The sequence below is a fragment of the Myotis myotis genome, unplaced genomic scaffold (assembly GCF_014108235.1).
Source record: "Myotis myotis isolate mMyoMyo1 unplaced genomic scaffold, mMyoMyo1.p scaffold_m19_p_17, whole genome shotgun sequence".
NCBI classification, from domain to species: Eukaryota; Metazoa; Chordata; class Mammalia; order Chiroptera; family Vespertilionidae; genus Myotis; species Myotis myotis.
The window spans coordinates 11,715,264-11,738,218 of NW_023416321.1; the positions used below are offsets into that span (position 1 = coordinate 11,715,264).

At 59.9% G+C, this 22,955-nt stretch overlaps 1 protein-coding gene across 12 annotated transcripts in view; it reads left to right on the forward strand.

Moving 5' to 3' along the window:
• The window catches only part of CACNA1G (calcium voltage-gated channel subunit alpha1 G), a 63,070-nt gene that overhangs the window by 31,289 nt on the left and 8,826 nt on the right, over window positions 1-22,955 (forward strand). For 3 of the 12 annotated variants that reach the window (XM_036340497.1, XM_036340501.1, XM_036340504.1), the window contains exons 14-29: window positions 2,550-2,618; window positions 4,104-4,188; window positions 4,283-4,476; window positions 5,309-5,740; window positions 6,611-6,711; window positions 6,931-7,054; window positions 8,777-8,845; window positions 8,937-9,121; window positions 9,969-10,095; window positions 11,661-11,786; window positions 12,325-12,414; window positions 12,988-13,180; window positions 15,133-15,186; window positions 20,220-20,371; window positions 21,502-21,611; window positions 22,640-22,773. In XM_036340497.1, coding sequence (XP_036196390.1) covers window positions 2,550-2,618; window positions 4,104-4,188; window positions 4,283-4,476; window positions 5,309-5,740; window positions 6,611-6,711; window positions 6,931-7,054; window positions 8,777-8,845; window positions 8,937-9,121; window positions 9,969-10,095; window positions 11,661-11,786; window positions 12,325-12,414; window positions 12,988-13,180; window positions 15,133-15,186; window positions 20,220-20,371; window positions 21,502-21,611; window positions 22,640-22,773 — 2,245 coding nt within the window. Of the gene's footprint in view, window positions 1-2,549; window positions 2,619-4,103; window positions 4,189-4,282; window positions 4,477-5,308; window positions 5,741-6,610; window positions 6,712-6,930; window positions 7,055-8,776; window positions 8,846-8,936; window positions 9,122-9,968; window positions 10,096-10,202; window positions 10,410-11,660; window positions 11,787-12,324; window positions 12,415-12,987; window positions 13,202-15,132; window positions 15,187-20,219; window positions 20,372-21,501; window positions 21,612-22,639; window positions 22,774-22,955 lie in introns of all 12 variants that reach the window. The other 9 variants (XM_036340498.1, XM_036340502.1, XM_036340505.1 and 6 more) reach the window with 4 other exon arrangements.

Sequence of the window (22,955 nt, forward strand, 5' to 3'; positions counted from 1 at the left end):
GCACACAGGGCGTCTGGATCCCTGAGTATAGGTGTTCTCGGGGACATCTGGGAGGACCCATCTGAGCTGAGGGGTGGGGGGAAGCTTGTGTGCAAGTCATCTGAGCTCTGGCTGAGATGATGAAGATGCCACCAGGGCCCGGGCAGGGCCGAGCTGCCCAGGGTGAGAAATGAGCCCAATTAGCTGCGGGGATGGCAGAGATGAGCGTCCTATTTCCAGCCCCGGCTCCATCACCTCCATCACAGGCAGCGTCATCAATTAATATTGACTTACATTGATCCCGCCCGTGCCGGGCCGGGGCACAGCCTCTGCCCGAAAGGCTGCACCCTCCTCCTCTCCCTCCGCCCTGCCCCTCTGCCCGCCCCAGGCCCAGCCCGGTGCCGTGCACCCGGGGAGGTTGACCCAACCTAGAAACGCTCCAGGTTAGGTGTGGAGGAGCGCTCGGTCCAGTTCTCTGTGGGTGACCCGGATGGAAACTCCCGCTGCGGCCTGGTCTATAAATACCCGGCACACGGTGGAAAAACAAAAATCTATTTTCCGCCTTTTTCCCAGCTTTGCGAGGGAGGGCTGCTCCCCGAGGGCCAGGCTGGTGGGGTGCAGGGGCATCTGTCCCTCACTGGCCTTCTCCGGCGCCCCCTGTAACTCTGTAGCTCCCCATTATCGCCTCTCCTCCTGCTGGGTGGTGAGGGCCGCTGGTGGAGCCCTGCCTTGGTGACGGCGGGCCTCTTGCAGGAGGGAGAGACATTGGTGCTCTCCCTGCAGCAGACACTGACTGGGTAGTTCCCTGGGGTGTGAAGGGTGAAGGGGTGCCACCATGCTCCCACAAAAGCCAGGGTCTCTATGGAGACCCACCATTCTCAGCCACGGCTCTTAGCCTGTGGGAGGAGGAGCAGAGTGGGGACACGGTCCTTCAGCCCCTCCCAGGCCACAGCTCCTGACAGCCAAGATTCCCCTAGAATAATTGCTGTGGAACTATGTGGGGGGAACTGGAAAGCACCCCAAGCCTGTTCTGCTTCCCTCAACTGGCCAATAGCCACCTGGGCAGTCCTGGCGGTGCCCAGCACAGACAGCCCCCTCCCACCGCGGCCTTTTTCAGCGAACACCTTGTTAAATCGAGTGCCGCTGAGCCGGCCCGGTTGCTAGGCAGCAGCTACGTCTGTGTGTGGGAAGAGAGCAGCCTGGCCCTCGGGCCTGGCCTGGTCACTCTGGCCCTGTTCGTGGCCTGTGGGCCTGCCTCAGCCTAAGGGGCCAGCCAGGACCTGGGGCCACAGCCTCCTCCACCTTCAGAGGACAAGTGACTCCTGGGAGGGTCTCCAGCAGGGCCTGCTGCTTCGGGGCTGGACGGAATGGAGACAGGATTGCAGCGCCAACACCCGCCCCATGGGGTGGGCAGTGGCATGGCCGTGGAGGGCCTGCAGAGGGGCTGGGCCAGCTGCTCGCTGTCCTGCACGTGAGCCAGCACCTGGGTGCAGGGGGGGCGCTCGATGCCGGTGGCCTGCATATCTCCAGAGACGCCTGCCTCCTCCTGTACCGAGTTTCAGGGGGCTGCCCCGGTGGCTCTGGGAGCCCCACAATCTGGCAGGGGAGTCTGGTTCTTGCCGCTGTGGTGGCATGTGAGGCAGCCCACCTCGTGGAGGAAGTGGCTGCCTTCATTTCTTTGGATGTCATTAGCAGGAGCCTCGAGAGTGGTCCCCTGCTGGCCTTGCCGCGCCGCCAGGGGCCGGAGCCGGCTGGCTGTAGATTTCCTGACTTGCAGGGGGCAGTGCCCTGAACCCCTGTATATTTATCATCCACACACTTAATTAAATGAACAGGCAGCAGGCCCTGTGTGAGGCCATTAATTGATATTAAACAACATCATAGCTGTCATCCCAGTGTTCCTTGTCACATCCCATCCCCGTTGGAGCAGCAGGAGCCGTTCTGATGGGGAGGGACGAAGGCAGAAGGGATGGGAGTTAGGAGGCCTGTTCTCAATCCTGACCTGGTCTCCTCCCCAGCCTCTGACTTCCACCCACTCCTCCTCCCCCCACCCCCACCCCGCTCCTGCCCATTCCCCCAGCCTGCTGCCTCCCAGCCAGGAAGGGGGAGCTAGAGTCTTAGGTGCGAGGCCCCGAGGCACCTCTGACTCTCTGTATGACGGGCACAGTCTTTCCAGACCTGGGGTGCCTCCTCTAAGATTGCTCTGGCAGCACCTGCTCCCCGCCTGGCGAGGAAGCAAGCTAGTGTTCGTGAAGCCGGCCGTGATGCCTGGCACACCCGGCAAATGGTGGCTGCTGTTAGAACTACCCGGGGGCTTGATCGCCTTTCCTGCCCTTGTCCCCATCTTCGTGGCCTCCTTCCTCACCCTTCAGATTCGTCTGGCCCTGGAGCCTGTGGCTGAATTCTGGAAGGCCGCTCTCTCCCCTTTCTCCTCCCACCCCCGTGTCTCCCGTCCCCTGCTGTCGGGTTTGCATCGCTCCTTCTCTCCCTCCTCTTTGGACACTGCTGATGTTTGAAAGTCTGAACGCCTGTGACCAGCGCCCGTCCCCTGCCTCCCCCTCTCCCTGTAGGAAATCAGCAAACGGGAAGATGCGAGTGGACAGTTAAGCTGTATTCAGCTGCCTGTCGACTCCCAGGGGGTAGGTACGCGATCCTGAGTCGGCATGCCCCGCCCCGTGCCCCGTGCCCCCTCCACTCCGCCTCCATGTCTCTGTGCTCGTGTTCACGCTCAGCTCCTGTGCAACCTGTGGTCGCCGTGGTGGTCATTGGTGTCGTGAGGCTGGCTTCGATTTTAAGTCCCTTCCCCCTTGAGGACATGGAGGAGAGGAGCCTCCTTGCCTCTGCCCCCATCCACCCGCAAAGGGCATGTTCCGCCCACGACAGACCGGAGGATGGAGGGAGAAGGAAGGGACTTAGAATCCTCTGTGTGCACGTGTGTGGTGCACCGCGTGTGCGTGCCGACGCAGAGGGCCCCCGGGGGTCCCAGTCGCCGGGCCTCAGTGGAGTCCCATCCGGGGCCCAGACCGTGCTCCCCCGTCTCTCTCGCCCCCCCCCCCTTGCCCTGAGCCCCTGTTGGAGACCCCACTAGCTGCCTCAGCTCAGGACATGTCTTTGGAGGATGAGGGGATAGGGATGGCTCTTGCCAGAATGTGCCAGAGTTTTCAATCCACTTCCCAGTCTCTGGCCCCCCGCCCTCCCAGGAGGTCCAGCAGGTGTTGGGGGGGACATATTCCTCCTCTGGCCCCAGCGCTGAGCCTGTGCCCTGCTGTTCCCTGCACCGGCACCCGGATTCAGGGCAAAGTCAGGGTTCCCGCAGGACCCACAGAGCTGCACATCCCGAGCAGCCCCCTGGAGATCCCACTTGATAATTAAAAGCTCTGTTAGGGACGCAAACGGAGTTAATGAAAATGGTCCCCTGAGATGCCAATTACGCAATATTTATGTCCTTATCAAAAGTAGCAATCAAGTATTTTTTAATAACTTCTTAAGGAGAAGTGTGTAATTACTGGGGAACCTACTGACCTGCTAAGAAGGAAGAAAAAACTGTCCCAGAGACAGAGAGAGAGGTAAAAAATGGGGCCAGGGGAGGGGTGGGAGCTTGGGTAGGGTGTAGGGAGAAGCAGGGGGACCGAAGTGGCGTCCTTGGGCTGAGCCACTCTGTCTGGGGCCTTTCAATTTCCTTCTGGGGTCCTCGGGGCTGAGGCTCGGGGAGGGCAGCCACGGAGGGAAGGCAGGGGGTGCAGGTGGCCTTTGGAACTGAGACTCTAGTGACCACTCAGATCCCCGACTTCCCCTGGCCCATGCTACCACCCACCCAGCTATCCTCTCTCCCCTCGGCCATTCTTGGAGCCAGTCCCAGCCAGGCTGGTTGTGCTGCGGGCTCTGGGCTAACAGTGGCCTTCTCTGAGGTGTGGCTGGTGGGAGGCACAGGTGTTAGGGACCCTGGGGAGCCCCGGGCCCCAAGCCTGGGTGGTCTGGTTGATGCCAGTGCATGTCTCGTGCCGTGGTTGCTGGTCCCCGTGGCCTCTATGTAGTGTGTGCGTGTGAAGACAGGGAGACCTCCGTCCAGCCCACTGACCCCTGCTGGGCCAGCTCCCTAACGGCCCGCTGCTCCCCTCCCCTAGGGAGATGCCACCAAGTCCGAGTCAGAGCCTGATTTCTTCTCCCCCAGCCTGGATGGCGACGGGGACAGGAAGAAGCGCTTGGCCTGTGAGTATCTGTCCCGGGGGGCGGGGGTGGGGGCAGCCCCTGGCCCTGGCCCAGCTTTGAGTGGACTCAGGGTCTCCCCATCTCTCCCCCGCAGTGGTGTCCCTGGGAGAGCACCCAGAGCTTCAGAGGAGCCTGTTGCCCCCTCTCATCATCCACACGGCCGCCACGCCCATGTCGCTGCCCAAGAGCTCCAGCACCGGCCTGGCTGAGGCGCTGGGCCCTGCCTCCCGCCGCACCAGCAGCAGCGGGTCGGCGGAGCCCGGGGCAGCCCACGAGATGAAGTCACCGGTAGGGGTGCCTGTGGATGCCCGACGGTGGGAGATGTGAGGACATCAGGAAGGGAGAGAGGATGGAGGTGGGCAGGCCTGAGCAGATACCCCCGAGCCATGGGTGGACGAGCCCCGGGAGGTCGATCAGGGCTGGTAATGCAGGCATGTGGTGGAGCCATGGCCTTGGGTTCAAATCCTGCTGCTTCTGTTCCTGAACTGAGTGAGGCTCAACCTCTGAGCCTCCTTGTAAACTGTGTGTGTGTGTGTGTGTGTGTGTGTGTGTGTGTGTGTGTGTGGTGGTACCTCCTTAATACCTTATCGTAATAGCAGCCCCCAGCTGGTCACTGATTCCAGATGCTGCTCATAGTGTCCTAGACACGTTGAACCCTCATAGCAACCTTATAAAGTAGGTGCTGTTACTCTCCCTATTTGGGGACCTGCATCTCAGGTTGCCCAAGTGATTTGTGGGAAGCTCCGAAGCCAGTAGGTGATGGAACCAGCATGTTAGTCCAGGAGGCCGGTGTCAGGGCCGACGCTCTGACCAGTGCTTTGTACTGCCACCAGCTGGTATCAGGCTTCTCTCACCAACTGAATGTGGAATAGGTGCCCGTGTCCCATCTAGTTTACAGGTGAGGAGCTGAGGTACAGAGAGGGTCAGTAACTTGGCCACGGTCACACAGCCGGTTGGAATAAGCCTGGACCTGGATCCAGGCATCCGACACCAGGCTCCTGCCCATCCTGCCTCCGCACCTGGTGTGATGCCAGGAGGCTCACAGGAGATGGGGTGTCTGGGGGGGATGCAGGGCCACGTGACTCTGGCTGAGGCCACCCTCTCCTCTGCTCATCCCCAGCCGAGTGCCCGGAGCTCTCCGCACAGCCCCTGGAGCGCAGCAAGCAGCTGGGCCAGCAGGCGCTCCAGCCGCAACAGCCTGGGCCGGGCCCCCAGCCTGAAGCGGAGGAGCCCGAGTGGGGAGCGGAGGTCCCTGTTGTCGGGCGAGGGCCAGGAGAGCCAGGACGAAGAGGAGAGCTCAGAGGAGGAGCGGGCCAGCCCAGCAGGCAGCGACCGTCGCCACAGGGGCTCCCTGGAGCGGGAGGCGAAGAGCTCCTTTGACCTGCCAGACACGCTGCAGGTGCCCGGGCTGCACCGCACAGCCAGCGGCCGCAGCTCCGCCTCTGAGCACCAGGGCTGCAATGGCAAGTCGGCCTCGGGGCGCCTGGCCCGGGCCCTGCACCCCGACGACCCCCCACTGGATGGAGATGATGGCGATGACGAGGGCAACCTGGTGAGGCCCCTGTGGGCACAGTGACTGCACCCACTCATCCCCGACCTTGAGTGAGAGGAGCTATGCCTGGCCTGGGGCAGGGGTGGACAGCCCCTCCCAGCTCTATGGCATTCAGGAAGTTTACCATCACACCCAAGGGATATCAGGGTGCCGGCCCCGGAGGCTGAGCTTCAAACACCCCCTTTATTCCCTCTCCTGGCCTCGCTGAGCCCCAGATCCTCATCACCCCCGGGGCTGTGTGTCTGCGGTCCTTGGTGGATATGAATGGTTTTGGACAGATGTGTATGAATCTTTCATGGTCCTCCCCCTGTGACTCAGAAAGACCCATCACTCATCTCGCCAAACTGATGCCCTCTCCTGTCCCCCTGTTTCATCTGGACCTCATCACAGCCTCGACTTCACACCCATCCTTACCCATTACCCCCCTCCCCCAGTCCCCAGCCACCACCTTTAGCCCTGGGATGGGGCACAGGACCTCCCAGTTATCACGTGAGGAGAAGAGGCCAGGGTCCCCTCATCCCAGGTGTGTCTTTGAACAGACAGCTGTGATGGGTACAGCGTTTGATAATTGATGCACTTCCAAGCCCAGCAGGGAGGGAAGGAGGAATGGCAGGCGAGGGCTGAGCTGGAGGCAGAGATGGGAAAAGGTGGAGAGCTTGGGCAAGGGAGGAGGGGGGAGATGAAGGATGAGGGATGCTCAGGGGACAAAAGGGCCTTAGAGGGAGGTGGGAAGGTGGTTTCAGGAATGCAGGAAGAAACACGGCTGGGGGACGGTAGGCAAGGAGTGGGGGCCGTGGAGCTGCTACAAAAGAACGAGGGGTCGGGGACTCGGAAGCCTGGCCCTGCTCTCACCCCTGTGATCCTCCCCAGAGCAAAGGGGAGCGGATGAGAGCGTGGATCCGAGCCCGGCTCCCTGCCTGCTGCCGAGAGCGAGACTCTTGGTCTGCCTACATCTTCCCTCCTCAGTCAAGGTAAGCAGGGGGTCCCCTGACCTGTACCCCAGCCTCTCCTCACGGGAGAGTATCCTGTGCCGTCATCCCAGAGATGTGAGCAGTGTCCCCAGACGTGGGAGTGTGTGAGAGAGGGGCCTCGGGCTGGGAGGGCCCAGGAGGGGGAGGGGCCTCGGACGATGCCTCTCACTGCTGCCCTGCCCTGCCTCCCGCTCAGCCTTGGCCTCTGTCCTGGAGCAGGTTCCGCCTCCTGTGTCACCGGATCATCACGCACAAGATGTTCGACCACGTGGTCCTCGTCATCATCTTCCTCAACTGCATCACCATTGCCATGGAGCGCCCCAAGATCGACCCGCACAGCGCTGTGAGTCCCCAGGACGACACATGGTGGCTGTTGAGTGCCTGCTCGGTGCCAGGCCCCTCCCGGGGTAGCCAGCAGGGTGGGCAAGGAGACCCAGGACCACACAGAGGGAGGGAGCCAGGACTCTCCCTTAGGCCCCCCTGACTCCCACCCTGGCGACGGGCACCTTGCCCCTCTCCTCCTGCCTCTGTCTCCCTCTGCGATGCACCAGCCCAGCTAGGGGAGTGGGCTCTGCTCCTTACCTGGGTGGAAAGCGAGCTCCGTCGCACCCCGGCTATTTGCAGACGGCGTGTTCTCGTGAGCCAGAGCCTTGTGAGGCCCCTGTGTGAGTCGGTGAGTGTTGGGATGATGCAAACAGCGAGACTGGTCCTGGCTGGGCAGAGCTGTCTTGCTTTCCCTGCTCCTGGCGAAGGGTCTCGGTTTCACCTATGACCCCATGGCCCATGACCCATGCATTGATGGGGGATGCAGAACAGGAGAGGGAAGCTGCCTTGGCTCTCATGGTCCTGCCAGGTCACAAAAAATAGGTTTTCAGGGGCCCTAAGGGGGTCGGGGGGACACTGGTCACTTCTGCTTGGCCATGAACCTGTCAGTCCTTCTCAGAAGGACAGTCCAGAGGCTTGAGTATCCGGACGTACTCCCAGGGGCCAGCCTCTTCGGGGTGGGCCCAGCTGTTCTGGGAGCTCTCTCCCCAGCCTGGCATCAGAGCCCCTCCCCCGACATGATGTGGTCCAAGAGGGGTGGGTGGGGGCGGCTCTGTTGCCTCTCATGGCATCTTGCCCACTTGCTTGGAGGTGGCGCCCCGTCCCCCCTCACTGCCTCCCACCATTGTTCAGATGTCAGTGCTGTGGTGGCTTCTGGCTTCCATTAGGGTGGGCTCCAGCCAGGCGGGGGGGGGAGGGGCGGGTAGAGCCCTGAGGGATGGAGGGGCCAGCCCAGGAAGAGGTGGATGAGTGAGCACAGCACTGGGGACTCCCACCCCTGGGCCTGTGTGGGGTGGGGCAAGGGCCGCTGGTTACACTGGTCCCGATCTCTCCCCCGACCGCTCCATTCGGCTCCTCCATCTCTAGCTGCCGCATGCATGTTCTCTTTCCCCTTTCTCCGTTGCTCTCGCTGACACTCAGCTCTGCCTGCTGCCTCTGCGGTCCTCTTCGCTCCTCTCTTGGCCTCCCAGCAATGGAATCCGCCCACAGCGATCAGGGGCTGGGCCGCCTTCTCCCCCTCCTGCCCCAGCCTGTGCCCAGCACAAACCTGCACCTGGGCATGCACAGCCGCCCTCAGGCCCCCAGCTCGCCCTGTGGCTCCATTTCTGGGGCACACAGCAGGAAAGGGAGTCCGTGGAGCAGGAGGAGAGTAGAATGGGGGTGGGGGGCTGGAGATCAAGTTAAATCCTGCCCCAGTTTTAAGACAGAAATCGGGATAGGGCCTGAGAGATGGGGCTCAGATGACAGCACTATGGGGGGATCATCCCCAGCTCCAGGCCACTCTGGGGAGGGGAGCAGTTCTGTTCAGGGCAGGGGAGCAAGTGAGTCAGGAGCCTAGCACTGCGTGTGTGTGTGTGTGTGTGTGTGAGGGGGTAGGCAGAGGAGCTTATCTGCCTTGTTGGGGAAAGGAGGGGTCGTTTTTCTGAGTTGAATGTTGGAACAATCCTGGTTTCTGTATGCCGCGCAGACTCAGCCCGAGGAGAGGCCCCGATAGGCAACACCCGCCTGCTCTCTCTTGCAGGAGCGCATCTTCCTGACCCTCTCCAATTACGTCTTCACCGTGGTCTTCCTGGCGGAGATGACCGTGAAGGTGAGGGGCTTGCGTGGGTCCCTGGGGGGCGGAGGGCCGGGCTGCGGCCCCCGGGGGGCGGTGGTGACGGTGGTGTGGCGGGCATCCCCAGGTGGTGGCGCTGGGCTGGTGCTTCGGGGAGCAGGCGTACCTGCGCAGCAGCTGGAACGTGCTGGACGGGCTGCTGGTGCTCATCTCCATCATCGACATCCTGGTGTCCATGGTCTCGGACAGCGGCACCAAGATCCTGGGCATGTTGCGGGTGCTGCGGCTGCTGCGGACCCTGCGCCCGCTCAGGTGAGCCCCCGCCAGATGCTGCCTCGTGGCCACCTAGAGCGAGAACCTCGCCTGCCCCGGCTTCCTGCTTGTGACCCCCACAGAGAACCCCCCCATCATTCGGCTGACACTACGGGCTGAGGAGCTCCTGTCCTTGGGCACCTCCCTCAGGGACACTCCCTAGAGGACATACTGCTCAGAGCGGCTGTGCCCCTGGCCCTGTGCAGGGCACAGTACAAAGGGCCCTGGGTGGTACCTTCAAGGGGGACACTCTGCCCTCCCTGGTGAAGCCTTTCCTTGCTTTCTCTACCTTCATGCCCCTCTCAGGGGCCACCCTCCAGATGTAGCAGGTGCCCACCCTCTCAGGAACCCTCCCCAGGGAGGCAGTCACCTCCCATCCCCAGGCCAGAGTCGATTGTCCATGACTGGGGACACGGATGGGGACTATACTGACTGACTAGTGATGCTTCCCAAGCAGTGACAAGCCACACCCCATTCCCTCCCTGGCCGCCCCCTGCATGCTCCTTACAAGTGTATGTCCCTGTCCTTGCAACACACGGCATCCCCGGTGAACACCCTTCTTGAGTTGAGTCCCCACCTAGCTCCCCCAGGTCGTCATTGACATCCCGAGAGGGGAAATGAGAGCGGGAGCATCGGCTTCCTGTTTTGAGAGATGGCGGGTGGGCATCCTGGCGGCAGGAGTCCCAGGAAAAGAGGACCGCTCTGCCCAGCCAGCCCAGAAAGCCAACCTCTTCCCTCAACCTGAGCCCAGGGGACCAAGGAACCAAGATCGGGAGGCGGGGCAGCAGGGCAAGGGACAGGGGAGTGTCTGAGCTGGGGGAACCCCTCTCATCCCTTCCCTCCCCAGGGTGATCAGCCGGGCACAGGGCCTGAAGCTGGTGGTGGAGACGCTGATGTCCTCGCTGAAGCCCATCGGCAACATCGTGGTCATCTGCTGTGCCTTCTTCATCATTTTTGGCATCCTGGGGGTGCAGGTGTGTGGGGGTCGGGGCGGAGGGCAGCTGTCAGCCGAAGCCTAAGGAGTGGCTCTCCTCTGGGTCCTTGGATGGCGAGACCCAAGCTGGCGCCACCTTTATTCCAGAAAGGAAGAAGCAGGGATGCTTTCCTCCAGACCTCGGGCCTTGGGCCTCTTGGCTGCCTGGGCACTTTGCAGAGAACTGGGAGCCTGGAAGAGGGCCCGAAGGGGACGAGGGCCTCAGAGAGGCTTCTGACCTGTGACAGCTGCAGGCTGCTGTTCCACCCCCTTCGTGCACTGCACTCGGAGTGCAGACGCTGGCACAGGCCCACGGTCTGCTCCGGGATCCCCTCCCTGCCTTCCCTGCTGGAGTGGGGTGGGCTGCAGGCCAGGCCTGGGGATCCAGGGCCCAGACAGCTGGGCCAGGTTAGCGGCGTGCTGGCAGGCAGGCGGGTGCAGACCCCAGACGAGGCAGGAAGTGGGGGCTGCAGGGGAAACTTGGCCTCTGGCCCAGGGAGGGAACTTGGCTTTGGAGGAAACAGAGCGGGAGCTGCCTATAGGATTCCGCAGGCGCCTCTGGGAGCCCCTCCACCCTGTCTTCCCGAGCCCCTGGCTCCAGCTGTTTCAGCTGCAGGGTAGACAGCTGGCGGTTGGGGCAGCAGGGGAGCTCCTGAGTGGCTACCCCTGTCCCCCTCCTTTCCTTTGACTTTCTGGATGTCTTCTCTGCCCTGGGGAGGGGAGGGGGCTGTTCCCAGTTTCCTGGAATTCTCTAGCCCTGGGGACCCGGCTCAGGTACAGTTGCCAAGGCCGTGTGGTGCTTCCCCGCACGAGCAGTGCCCCTTCCCTTCCCTCTCTCCCCAGCCTGCTTGGAGGAGGAGAGGAAGCCATTGTTGAGCCCTGTCTGGGGCTCTTCCAGGGGATTTAGGTCTGTCCTGAGCTGCTGCCCAGGCCCCCTGGTCCTCGTTCCTCAAATCCCTTCCTCACCCACAGCCATAGCCTGGTCTGTTCTGGAGTGAGGGTGAGCTGTCCAGCCACACAGACCTGAGCTTGAGCCCCCTTTCTGGTCGTATAAGGTTATACAACCTTAATGAGTGAATTTACTTTTCTGAGCCTCAGTTTTCCTCATCTGTAAAGTGGGGTCAATGACACCTAGCCCACCCCCACCATTAAACCAGATCACTTGGCCCCTCTCCCAGACTGTCTGATTCAGTGGGTCTGGGTGGACCTGAGAATTGGTAATTATAGCACATTCCCAGATGATGCTGATGCTGGTCCAGGGACCCCACTTGGAGAACCAGCCCCCCAGCCCTTTGTAGGAGTGGCTCTTCCCATCCTTTCACCCTTTTTTCAGTAGCCACCCTTCCCTCCCCTCTCTCGGGCTCTGCTCCGAGGAGCCCAGAGGAAGGGGTGCCTTCAGGGGAGGTTCCCTGACTCCGCTGATCCCAGGGCTGAGCCCCCTACGCTCACCCAGGATGCGCGCAGAGCTGTTAGGCCCCAGGGCTGCTGGGAGAGGCGGGCTGGGAGTTCTAGGCGTCCGGTGGTCACAGCTCACTTCTCCCTGTCTCCGGGCACATGTGTGTCCAGCTCTTCAAAGGGAAGTTCTTCGTGTGCCAGGGTGAGGACACCAGGAACATCACCAACAAGTCTGACTGTGCCGAAGCCAGTTACCGGTGGGTCCGGCACAAGTACAACTTTGACAACCTCGGCCAGGTGAGCCCCAGGCTGTGAGGTGCAGGTGGGAGTGGTGGCAGGAATCCCCAGAGGACACAAGTCCGCCTTAATGATGCCTGCAGGGCAATGGCCTTGCCAGAGCCTGTCTCCTCGGCTGGTGAACAGGTCCTAGCGGTGTCTCCCTTGGAGGCCACAGGAAGGATGCAGTGAGACGAGCTGTATGTTTCCGTCTCAGGGTGCAGGCACAGTGTCAAGACGATTCCTTTTCTCACTCCGCATTCCCAGAAACAGGGAGACGTACAAAAAGAAGTACTTCCCTTGGTTTTGCGGGTGTGTTTCCCCGGCCCACCCCGGTTTTGGTTTCTGAAGTTCAGAGGGTCTGATCACGTCCCACGGCCCTTCTGGTTTCATTCCAGCTTTGGAGCCCTCCAGAGGCCTGGAGTGTGACCCCAGCCTGACCTCGGAGGGGCTGGGGTCCCCCAAGCTGCTGCCAGGAGGTGCTTTGAGGACAGGTAGTGGGTGGTTTGGCCACACATCCTAAATTTCCGATGGTCTCTCCTTCTCCCCCTCCCCCTAGGCCCTGATGTCCCTGTTCGTGCTGGCCTCCAAGGACGGCTGGGTGGACATCATGTACGATGGGCTGGATGCCGTGGGTGTGGACCAGCAGGTAGGTTCGAGGCGGGCAGGACCCATGTTGGGGCTGAGGGCACTCAGCATGGGCCGGCTCCAGGCATGACAAGTGCCAGCACTAGAGAGAAAGAGGGCAAGGCAGGCTGGGAAAATGCCATCGAAGAGACATTGCCTCTCACGGCAGAGGCTGTGACTGGCAGCCTGAGGGCCAAACCCAGGCATGTCTTATTGGCTTTGCAACACGTTTAAATACTTTGAATTGGTGGTGAGCATTTAAAAATTGGCGAATTGCACATGAAAATCCAGACGTGGGCCTGTTCAGGAGAAATGCAAAGATCTGGGAACCCTGGACTTGCATTCCCCCAGCCGGAATCAGCAGGAACAAAGACGCAGCTTCCCCTTTAGATAGAGCCACTCTCCACTTTGCCACAGTCCCCACCCCTCCCTACTGCCGAACACTGAACCCACACGGTTTGTTTCCAGCCCCTGCTGGGTCCCTGTAGCTCACAGAGTTTGTGGGCCCCGTCTTAAAGGACTCAGGTGATGGGGCAGCACCTGAGACAGTCCCCCAGGGCTGATGGCTCCTCCTGTCCTTCCTGCTCCCTGCCAGCCCATCATGAACCACAACCCCTGGATGCTCCTGTACTTCATCTCGTTCCTGCTCATCGTGGCCTTCTTTGTCCTGAACATGTTTGTGGGCGTGGTGGTGGAGAACTTCCACAAGTGTCGGCAGCACCAGGAGGAGGAGGAGGCCCGGCGGCGGGAGGAGAAGCGGCTGCGGAGACTGGAGAAAAAGAGAAGGAGTAAGGAGAAGCAGATGGCTGGTCGGTAGTCTTTCCACCTCTCTCTGAGTCGTGCCTGACCTTGGCCTTGCGACTGTAGGGGGCCAGGGGCTGGGGCTGGGGGCCGGGAGAAGCTGCTCCCACCCCCGTCCTCACCTCCTCCCCCACAAGAGCATGTCAGCCTTTAGAGCCAGCATGAAGCACACCAGTTCAGCCCCGTGGGGGGCGGGGGAGCCACCCCCACCCTGCGAGGCTCCCCAGGGCTCAGCATCATACTCCGGCGATGATTCCAGGGGAGTCATGCACAGCCTCTCCCAGCTCGACTCTCAGAGGAGCCTCATGGGATGAGACTCATGCTCCGTTGTCCGGGGCCACTGTCCAGAGACCCAGGGGTTGGCCCAGGTGCCAGCCTTGCCCGGCCCAGGGCTGGCATGCAGGCGTCTTGAACCTGTGCCTGCCTAGTGTCTAGCTGCTGAGCACGGTCTCGACAGAGGTTGCCAATGGACAGCAGCGAGAGGGGACCCCTGCCTTCCCCACTGTCAGTTTTCAAACAAGCTGTAAAAAAAAAAAAAAAAATCTCCTCCTGGTCCAGAGAAGGTCTGGGGTCACAGGAACTCTAAGCACATGACTCTCTGGCCTTAGAGCCTTCAGCCCCCTCACCTGTGATCTCCAGCCTTTCTTGGCACTGTCTGGGTGAGGCCCCTCTCCGCCCCTCCCCACGCTCTTCTGCCATGAGACCAAGCAATGGCTCTCAACCTTCTGGCCCTTTAAACACAGCTCCTCATGTTGTGACCCAACCATAAAATTATCTTCGTTGCTACTTCATAACTGTAATGTTGCTACTGTTATGAATCGTCATGTAAATATCTGATATGCAGGATGGTCTTAGGCGACCCCTGTGAAAGGGTCATTCGACCACCAAAGGGGTCGCAACCCACAGGTTGAGAACCGCTGGACTAAGGGAAAAGACACACAGATTGCAGGGAGGATGGACTGACGAGACGTGACAGGGGGAGGAGCCCCTTTGCTTCCCGGAGTCTCCAGGTGCGCCTGCACCTGTCTTCAGGGCTCCTGCCTGCCTGTCTGGTACCCAGTCATCCCCACGAGTTTCTCTTCCTGTCACTGCCCACGTTTCTCTGAGTGTCTCTGTGTGTGGGTTTCTCTAAGCCTTTGTGTGTCTGTCTCTGTCTGGTCTGCGGGTTTCCCTTTCTCTCTCCTCCTTTTCACACCGTCTTCCTTCCGCCGATAAGATGTGTGCAGTGAGTTTGCTCTTTGGTGTGTTGACATGTGAGTACCACCAGATGGGTGCGGGTGGGGCAGAGCCCGTGTGCCCTGGGAGAGGCGGGGCCCTCAGGCAGGCGTGGAGGGGAGACGGGCCTCTGGGCAGCACAGGTGGTGCAGTTGTCCCCGTCCCACAGCCTCCACACCTGTGTCCCGGGCGAACCGCTCAGCCCTGGGGTAGGGGCCCCATCTTGGCTCGCTCTGTGTCTGAGGCTGAGCAGGCGCCTCGCCCCCAGCAGCCATGCTCCCACCCCTGCTCCATCCCCGCTCCCCTCCTTGCCGTCTGCCTTCTTGGCAGGGCATCTGCAGACGGAATTCTTTTTGGCAGGAGGCACTTGTGGCCCTGCCTGACCAGCTGGCTCCCCTTCTGGGGTCTGGAGCCGCCTCAGGTGCAGCTGAGGCCGGGGCACAGGTAGGCATGGACATCTGTTCTGATGACAGGCTGCCTGCCCCGCCCTGTGCCTGATTGCCTGTCCCCGTGACCCTGTCGAGTTGGCTGAATAGCTCCCTTTTCCTCAAGTGCTCTGCGCCCCGAGCTTGGGGCTGACACTGAGGACCAGCCCACCCACGCTAGGCACACCCCATTCGTAGGCGGACTGAGGGTCGGAGCCGAGGGGGAGCGAGCTGCTGAGGGGGCCCTGCCCAGCCCGCCAGGTCCGGCCAGTGACCCATGTCGTGTTTCGTTCTTTTAGATCTAATGCTGGACGATGTAATTGCTTCCGGCAGCTCAGCCAGCGCGGCGCCAGGTACTGCGTCTGGGATTGCGGGTTCCAGGGTGTGGCCCGGGGGTGGTCAGGCCCTGCCTGCCCCCAGGCCCGCCTCATGGGTTTGGGGACCTCCTCTTTGCTGCCTCTCCACGGCTCACTGGTTCTCTCCTCTCGGGGCGAAGGGGTGAGGGTCCCTGGGGTGCTGCGCTCGCTGGATGGGAGGCGAGGGTCTCAGCACCCCCTCCCTCAGACACCTCTTGAAGGACCCACCTTCTCTTGCAAGGCTTCCCACGCCCGAGCTCCCCAGCCCCCCGCTGCCTCTCCCCACTCCTGCTCCTTCTCCCAGGTCATACAGTTCGATGGTTAGAGCTGCACATCTCTCCGTCTCCTTTTGTCTGAAGGGGAGACTTTGATCAAGTGCGCAGGATGAGAGGAGCAGCGAGGGGACGGATTTGTTTCAAAAATGTAACGATGAATAATTGAACAGACTCATTAATAGTCAAGTAATCGCGGTGGCCACGTCATCGCTACAAACAGCAGGACTTGGGAATGCAAGGCCTGCGTTAGCCATAAGCTTCTCCCCGAAACCCAGGATTTGGGAGCGAGTTGGGTCCTTCTCTTTGAGAGCCGGTCTCTGGGAAGCCTTCCTGGTCCTGACCACCCCCCACCCCCCCTCCCCCCGCGCGCCTGCTCGGCCGACACATCCCCCGGACTGGGGGTTCTGAGGTCATTGGATTCTGGGTCAGGGCAGTGGGACCTCAGTTACACCCTCTGATGTCTCCGCGCAGTGGTTCCCAACCTGCTGATCCCCAAGGGCCCCCCTTATCATCGCCAACAAACCCCACATTATAAAAGGCCGTCTTTGAAGTTAAGAGCACTTCAATAATGACTTTGTTTCAGTTTTTGCTAATCAAAGGCACATGTAATTGCTAATCAGAGCTTCTAAGCCGCAGAAGGTTTCACACTGAATGATGGCAAAAAAAAACAACACACAAGCAAAACAAAACAAAAAACATGTTGCCTCTCAGTTCATCTGTGGGCTCTTAACACAGGCTTGTGCGTGACGTTTTTAAGCTTTTAGAAATACTGAAAAGAACCTAAGAACCCCCATGTGGCTGCCTTTTCAGGCTGCTGAGGGCGTGGGCTTCAGACTGGGGACCACTGGGCTGAGCCTTTCTTCCTTATCCCGCACTCCCCCCCAAAACACGACTCCGCAGACGCTGCCCTGTGGATGTGGGGCTGTCTGAGCTACGGGGGCTCGGGGACCCACCCAAGGGGGACCCACTGAGCCACCGTGTGGGAGGTCATCCTGAGGCCCTAGATGGGTGGCTGTCTGCTGGCCCCATGGTGCGAGCTCTGGTGTTTGGCATCGAGAGACCATCTCTCTCGGGGGCGCAGGCGTCTCCAGCTGGTCAGTCTGGATTGCCTGGGTCCGCTCTCTGCGACAACCTGCGCTGCACGCTCCAGACGTGTTAAGGGGTGAGGAGAAGGTGGGAGGCCTTGTGGGTCTGTAGGCTGAAGTGTCCACACGTACACGCTCACCCCAAAACACCCCAGGAGCTCCTCCACCACGAACCAGCACGTGCAGACTCTCACAGCCTCTGAGAACTCCTGACACGCCTACTCGAAGCTAAACGCTCTCGTTACTCTCACGCCGCATCCCCACTCTGGGGACATTGTGCCGTGCTCCTGTTGGCACATGAGAGTATGTACACGGATTGCAATAGTGTGTGTTACCTTTCCAGCGGGTGACGGGTGCTCAGAGACCCCCGGAGAGGGCCTCAGGTCGTCCCATATCCTCTTTCCCAGATCTGGGGTCCCGGGTGGTCCATACCAGAGCTTTTCAAATCTCTGTGTGCAAAAGAACTGCCCCGAGAACATATTAGAACACAGATGCCTGGGCCTCACCTAGAAGTGCTCACAGTGTGGACTGGGGCAGAAGGTGAGCGCCTGCATTTCCAGTCGTTCTCAGGGGCTGGTGATGTTGCTGGGTAACCTATCCCATAGTGTCCCCCGAATGACGTCACACACACCCTAGCCTGGGGCTGCAGGAATCAAACACCTCCCTGCTAATGCCAGTGCTGTGCCCAGCGGGAGGGCTTCAGCCAGACCCCAGGGAGAGGCCCACGGGAAAAGGCTTTGGTTACCAGGGCAATGGGCCTGACTGGCCACCTGGGACCAGCCTGAGCAGTCAGGTTAGCCCCAAGGGACCACTTGGCCTTCGGCACCAGCTCCACGCCCACCGCACCTGTGTGGGACACCTGCCTGCACCGCCCTCTCCTTTTCCACTGAACCCAGCGAGCAGGCTTGGCTGTGGCAGCTGATGGTGTGGCCTCTGCCGTGGGGGCCTGTGTCTCCACCTTCCGCCTACTCCCTGCCACTCTCCTTTGCAAATCCTCAGGCTCCCAGTGACCCCTACTAACTCACTCTGCCTGCTGCCCTCACTCACAGCCTCACACCCTCCCTGCACCTCTCCTGCGTTCCTGCCCCTGACTAGGGGCAGGGCATTCCTGGGGTGCCCTTCTCCCCACTGTCTGACTCTGGTATTTTCTCTGCCTAAAAGAGCTCATACTACTGGGAGGCAGGGAGATGGGGCCAGGGCTGCCAACATGCCAGTGACCACTGGTTTGGGCCATTCCTGGGCAATGACCAGAACTCTCTGAGCAGCAGATCCGCATGAGGCTCCTCCCTCCTCCAGAGGGAGGGGGGCGGGGCGTCCCTGGTTCTGCTGGGAGCCCAGGTGCTGCCTATAAAACCACGGGCTGGGGAGCAGAAAGGGGGCAGCATCATTCAGAGTCCAACAGCCAGGGCCTTTGGCAAACTCTCCGAGGGCATCCTCTGGGCCAGATCCCCGAGCTCTGGGTCTGAAACCCCCTGGCCGCTGCTGGGGGCCTAGAGCTGGGAGTTCAGGCCCGGCGCTGTCACTGCCTCCCAGTGTGTGGAGGACTCGCTTTCTGCTGGCCTTGTTCTCTTCCTCGGTGAAACAAGGGGTTGGCCCTGGTGCACTTTGACCTGTGCTCTCACAGGGGTTTTCCAGCAGCCTTTGCACCGGCTGGTCTAGGTTGGGGGTAGGGGTGGAGGTGGAAGGGCATTGGCACAGACCTCAGGGGCCTGGGACCTGGGATGGGACCGGTCGGTCACTATGAGCAGATGCCCTGCCTCAGTCGTCCTGCCCCCACTTTCTCTCTGGGCCACTTGGAGGAGGGGTCCCTGGCCAGTTGGCAGCGGTGAAGGCGGAGGTTTAATTGGCCCTGGGGTCGCCTAAACAGTCAGACTGGGCAAGAGGGGAGAGGAGGCACTCTCCCAACCTCTCTGCATTGTCTCAGCTAATAATGGGCTAATAAGGAGCCACTATTTCTAACCTAATTGTATTCAAACATTTTAGTTAATTCTCCATTCATATTTTAGCATAATGGACTCGGTGCTCTCTCGGCACTTATGGAGATTAATGCAGAAAAAGAGTTCCAGCTGCTAAAGCAACACGGGCGACTAGCGCCCTCTGGTTCTGTGGGTACTGAAGGAAGGAAGGAAGAGGCCCCCTCGCCTGGTCCACCCTCCACGATCGCCCTGTGGATGACCCGTGGCCTCCTGCTGTCCCCTGTCCCAGGCCTCTCCACCGCCACCCTCCTGGGGGTCAGGAGGGCCGCCTGAGCAAACAAAGCCACCGTTGGCTGGCCCGTGTCTGCAGGCAGAGCGATGGCCTAGCACACCCTGTGATGCGCCCCAATATTCTAGACCTGCTGCCTCTTGGTTATCCACACCTCAGGGCTGATGCTGGACCGTGGCATCGGGCGAGGCTGAACGTGCAGCTCTTGGGCACTCTTCTTCCTTCGGCCTTTGGTGGAGGCCCACCCAGGCCACTCCCTGCCTCGGTTTACCTCTCTGTTCAACAGTCCTCTGCATGGGAAAGGACAATTATAGACGAACTGGCCTGGGCCCAAAGCTTCCTGCCGCCCCTGAGCCAGCCACCCCTGGCATAGGCCTCAGAGGCTGCAGCCTGCGCTAGCTGGCTTTCGCCCTAGACTTCCTGAGGGGGAAGGGCTGTCTGGGACCTGAGGCTGCCCCAGCCTCCCGTGGGAGGCCTCTTTTTCCTTGTGGCTGCCTGGGAGACCATTCTGTCAACCACCCCCGGATGGCATGCATCCCCAACTCGGCCTGGCCTTTCCCCAGCACCTGGAGGAGGCCCCCCGACCCCCTGCAATCTCTTGCCTTCAGATGCATTCTGCCTGCTTAACAGGCCAGCTCTCTGGCACCATGATTTTTATAACGAAGTGGTTCCCTAATTACAAGAGAAAGAGTGTGCCTCTGACAGATCTCAGACAGCGCTTTCAGCCCGGCCTGCATCCAACGCTGCCCTGGCCCCCGGAGCAGGCTGGGCTGCCTCATTAGAAACTGGGTGAGTCCTGCAAGTGGGGTCCTCCCAGATGAGCCTGGGACCGAGCAGGGCCCCATGGCCTCCGCTCTGCCCTCCTGCACACAAGGGTGCAGGAGGTCCAGGCCCTGCCTCCCCGGAGGCCCTGGGGGGCGTGGAGCAGTGCAGCCTGCCAAGAAGATGTCCAATTTCCAATCTCCGGTTTTATCTCCAAATCCCAGCTCTGTGTAAGCTCCTCCGCTGCCCTCAAGGGCTGCTTGGTGAAGGAGCAAGAGCCTTCGCCTCTCTGTTGATGGAGTTTCCTCCGAGCCTGATAAGACCGGTTGTTTTTTATCTTATTGATCTGGCCTGGTTGCGGAACACCGAGTCGAGGGAGTTACGAGGGGCTGGTGGATGTCGGAGGCTGCCTCCGGGCGGGGGCTCACCTAGTGTCTAATGTGGGTGGGGAGCTCTGCATGTCCTGACCCCTTCTGCACCCAACGGTAGCCGGTAGCCAGTAGCACAGACGCTTGGAGGGGCGATGCCGAGAGAGCTCCCCCCACCCCCCGAAAAGGAAGTAACTGGAGGGCAAGGGTGCTGATGATCCTGGAATGTTTCAGCTCGGGCATTAGAAGCTGGTGGCTATGAGGGACTGCGGGTGGAGGGGGCGCAGGGATCAGGGCCCCACGACTGCTCTGCTCTCCTCCTGGCCCCCCCCCAGAAGCCCAGTGCAAACCCTACTACTCGGACTACTCCCGCTTCCGGCTCCTCGTCCACAACTTCTGCACCAGCCACTACCTGGATCTCTTCATCACGGGGGTCATTGGGCTGAACGTGGTCACCATGGCCATGGAGCACTACCAGCAGCCCCAGGTAGGAGTGGCTGGCCAGCCATGAGGGCCCTGCCTTGGCTGTGGGGCCCCGGGGGTGAGACCAGCCAAGCCTGCGCTGGGCACTCTGCATGGGTTCCTCCTGTGCCCCTCTCACTACCCTGGGAGCCGGGTCTCATCCTGGGTTAACAGAGGAGGACACTGAGCCTGGGAGAGGTTAGTTGACTTGACTAAGGTCACAAAGCTTGGAAGTAGAGGACCTGATTTCTTCACCCAGCACGTATGGATTGATTGAGTGCCTACCCTGTGCTGAGCTCTGCACCTGTGAGGGTAACGAGGCAGACTGGCCCTAGCCAGGGTTGCTATGTGGTTAAAGCATTGGCCCAGGCACGGAAGGGTCTCGGGTTCAATCCCCAGTGCCGGTTGGGGCACGTGTGGGAAGCAACCAATTGATGTTTCTCTGTTTCTCAAACTCTCTCTTCCACGCCCTTCCTCCCTCCCTTCCACTCTCTCTAAAAAAAATCAATAGAAAAAATATCCTTGGGCCGAAACCGGTTTGGCTCAGGGGATAGAGCGTCGGCCTGCGGACTGAAAGGTCCCAGGTTCGATTCCGGTCAAGGGCATGTACCTGGGTTGCGGGCATATCCCCAGTAGGAGATGTGCAGGAGGCAGCTGATCGATGTTTCTCTCTCATCGATGTTTCTAACTCTCTATCTCTCTCCCTTCCTCTCTGTAAAAAATCAATAAAATATATTTTTAAAAAAAAATCCTTGGATGAGGATTTAAAAAATAAAATAAATATAAAAAGAAGGCAGACTAGTGCCAGCCCTTCTGGAGTATAGGTTCTAGTGAATGTCCAGCCCCCAAGCTCACCAGCAATCTTGCCACTCCTCCAGTCAGCTTTCATCGGCTGCCCTCCAGGCCTCAGTTTTCCCATCTGTAAAATAGGAACATTGAACTGGTAATGCACAGGGCCCCGGCCAGTTCTTGCATTCCCCGTGAATGAGGACCCTACTCTGTCCTACAGTAGTAAGCAGTGGCCAGCCAACATGGCGGGAACAGAGAAGAACGGTCCTCTCAGACTCACCCTGTCTCCCAGATCTGGGAGGTATGATTAGCTGGGGGCAGCAGGTATCATCCCTGGCCTTATCCATCATACCCCATCCCTGCCAGATCCTGGACGAGGCTCTGAAGATCTGCAACTACATCTTCACCATTATCTTTGTCTTGGAGTCAGTTTTCAAACTCGTGGCCTTTGGCTTCCGTCGGTTCTTCCAGGACAGGTAACAGAGGGGAAGGGGACAGGTGACAGAGGGGAAGGGGACAGGTGATAGAGAAGGGTTTGGGAGTGGGGAAGGACCTAGAGCAGCGGTTCTCAACCTGTGGGTCGAGACCCCTTTGGGGGTCGAACGACCCTTTCAGAGGGGTGGCCTAAGACCATCGGAAAACACATATATAATTCCATATTGTTTTTGTGATTAATCACTATGCTTTAATTATGTTCAATTTGTAACAATGAAAATACATCCTGCATATCAGATATTTACATTACGATTCATCACAGTAGCAAAATTACAGTTATGAAGTAGCAACGAAAATAATTTTATGGTTGGGGGTCACCACAACAGGAGGAACTGTATTCAAGGGTCGCGGCATTAGGAAGGTTGAGAACCACTGACCTAGAGCCTGAAGACCTTTCTTGACTTCTGAGGTTCAGCCCAGGACCTACCAAGGGCTGGTGGTAGGGTGGGTTGTGTGATATCCAGGGCCTGGGAGATGGGAGAGAAGGAAGGGAACTTGACAAGACAGGGCCTGGGGGACAGTGGCAGCTGGAAATCACTGTGGCCTGGACTGGGGCTTAAGAGCGGAGAGCGTGGAGCCAGACTGCCTGGACCAGATTTGAACCCTGGCTCCACCACTTAGAAACTGATGACCTTGGGTAAGTTACTTAAAATCTCGGTGCCTCCATTTCCTGGTCTGTAAAATGGGAGCTAATTTATCCAAATCACAGAGCTGTAAAGAGTTCCTATTTATAAAGCCCTTAAAACAGCACTTGGCACATAGCAAACAGCATAGAAGTGCCAAATAAAACAGCAAATGAATAACAATGAAAAGCAGAGGCCCTCAAGCTAAAGTCATAGCCCTGCCTATGCCACCGGCTGGACTGGCTAAGTGACCATAGACAAGTGACCTCCACTCCTTTCTGTAGCCCAAACTGCCTCCTCCTCCTCAGGGACCCCCTACCCCCTCACACACACACACACACACACACACACACACACACTCAGGGATCTGTGTCTCGTGTTTCCAGGTGGAACCAGCTGGACCTGGCCATTGTGCTGCTGTCCATCATGGGCATCACGCTGGAGGAGATCGAGGTCAACGCCTCACTGCCCATCAACCCCACCATAATCCGCATCATGAGGGTGCTGCGCATCGCCCGAGGTCAGTGGCCAGCTGCCTGCCCACCACCCTCACCCTGCCTGGGCGACTGGCCCCAGGGGTGGGGGATTGCAGGGATCCGCTCGGGCGCTGGCCAGGGACTGAGTAGGTGTGGGTTCCTGTGGGTATTTCTCCCAGCCTCTGCCAAAGGGGATGGATGGTCGAGGCTGGGCTGAGGGTGGCAC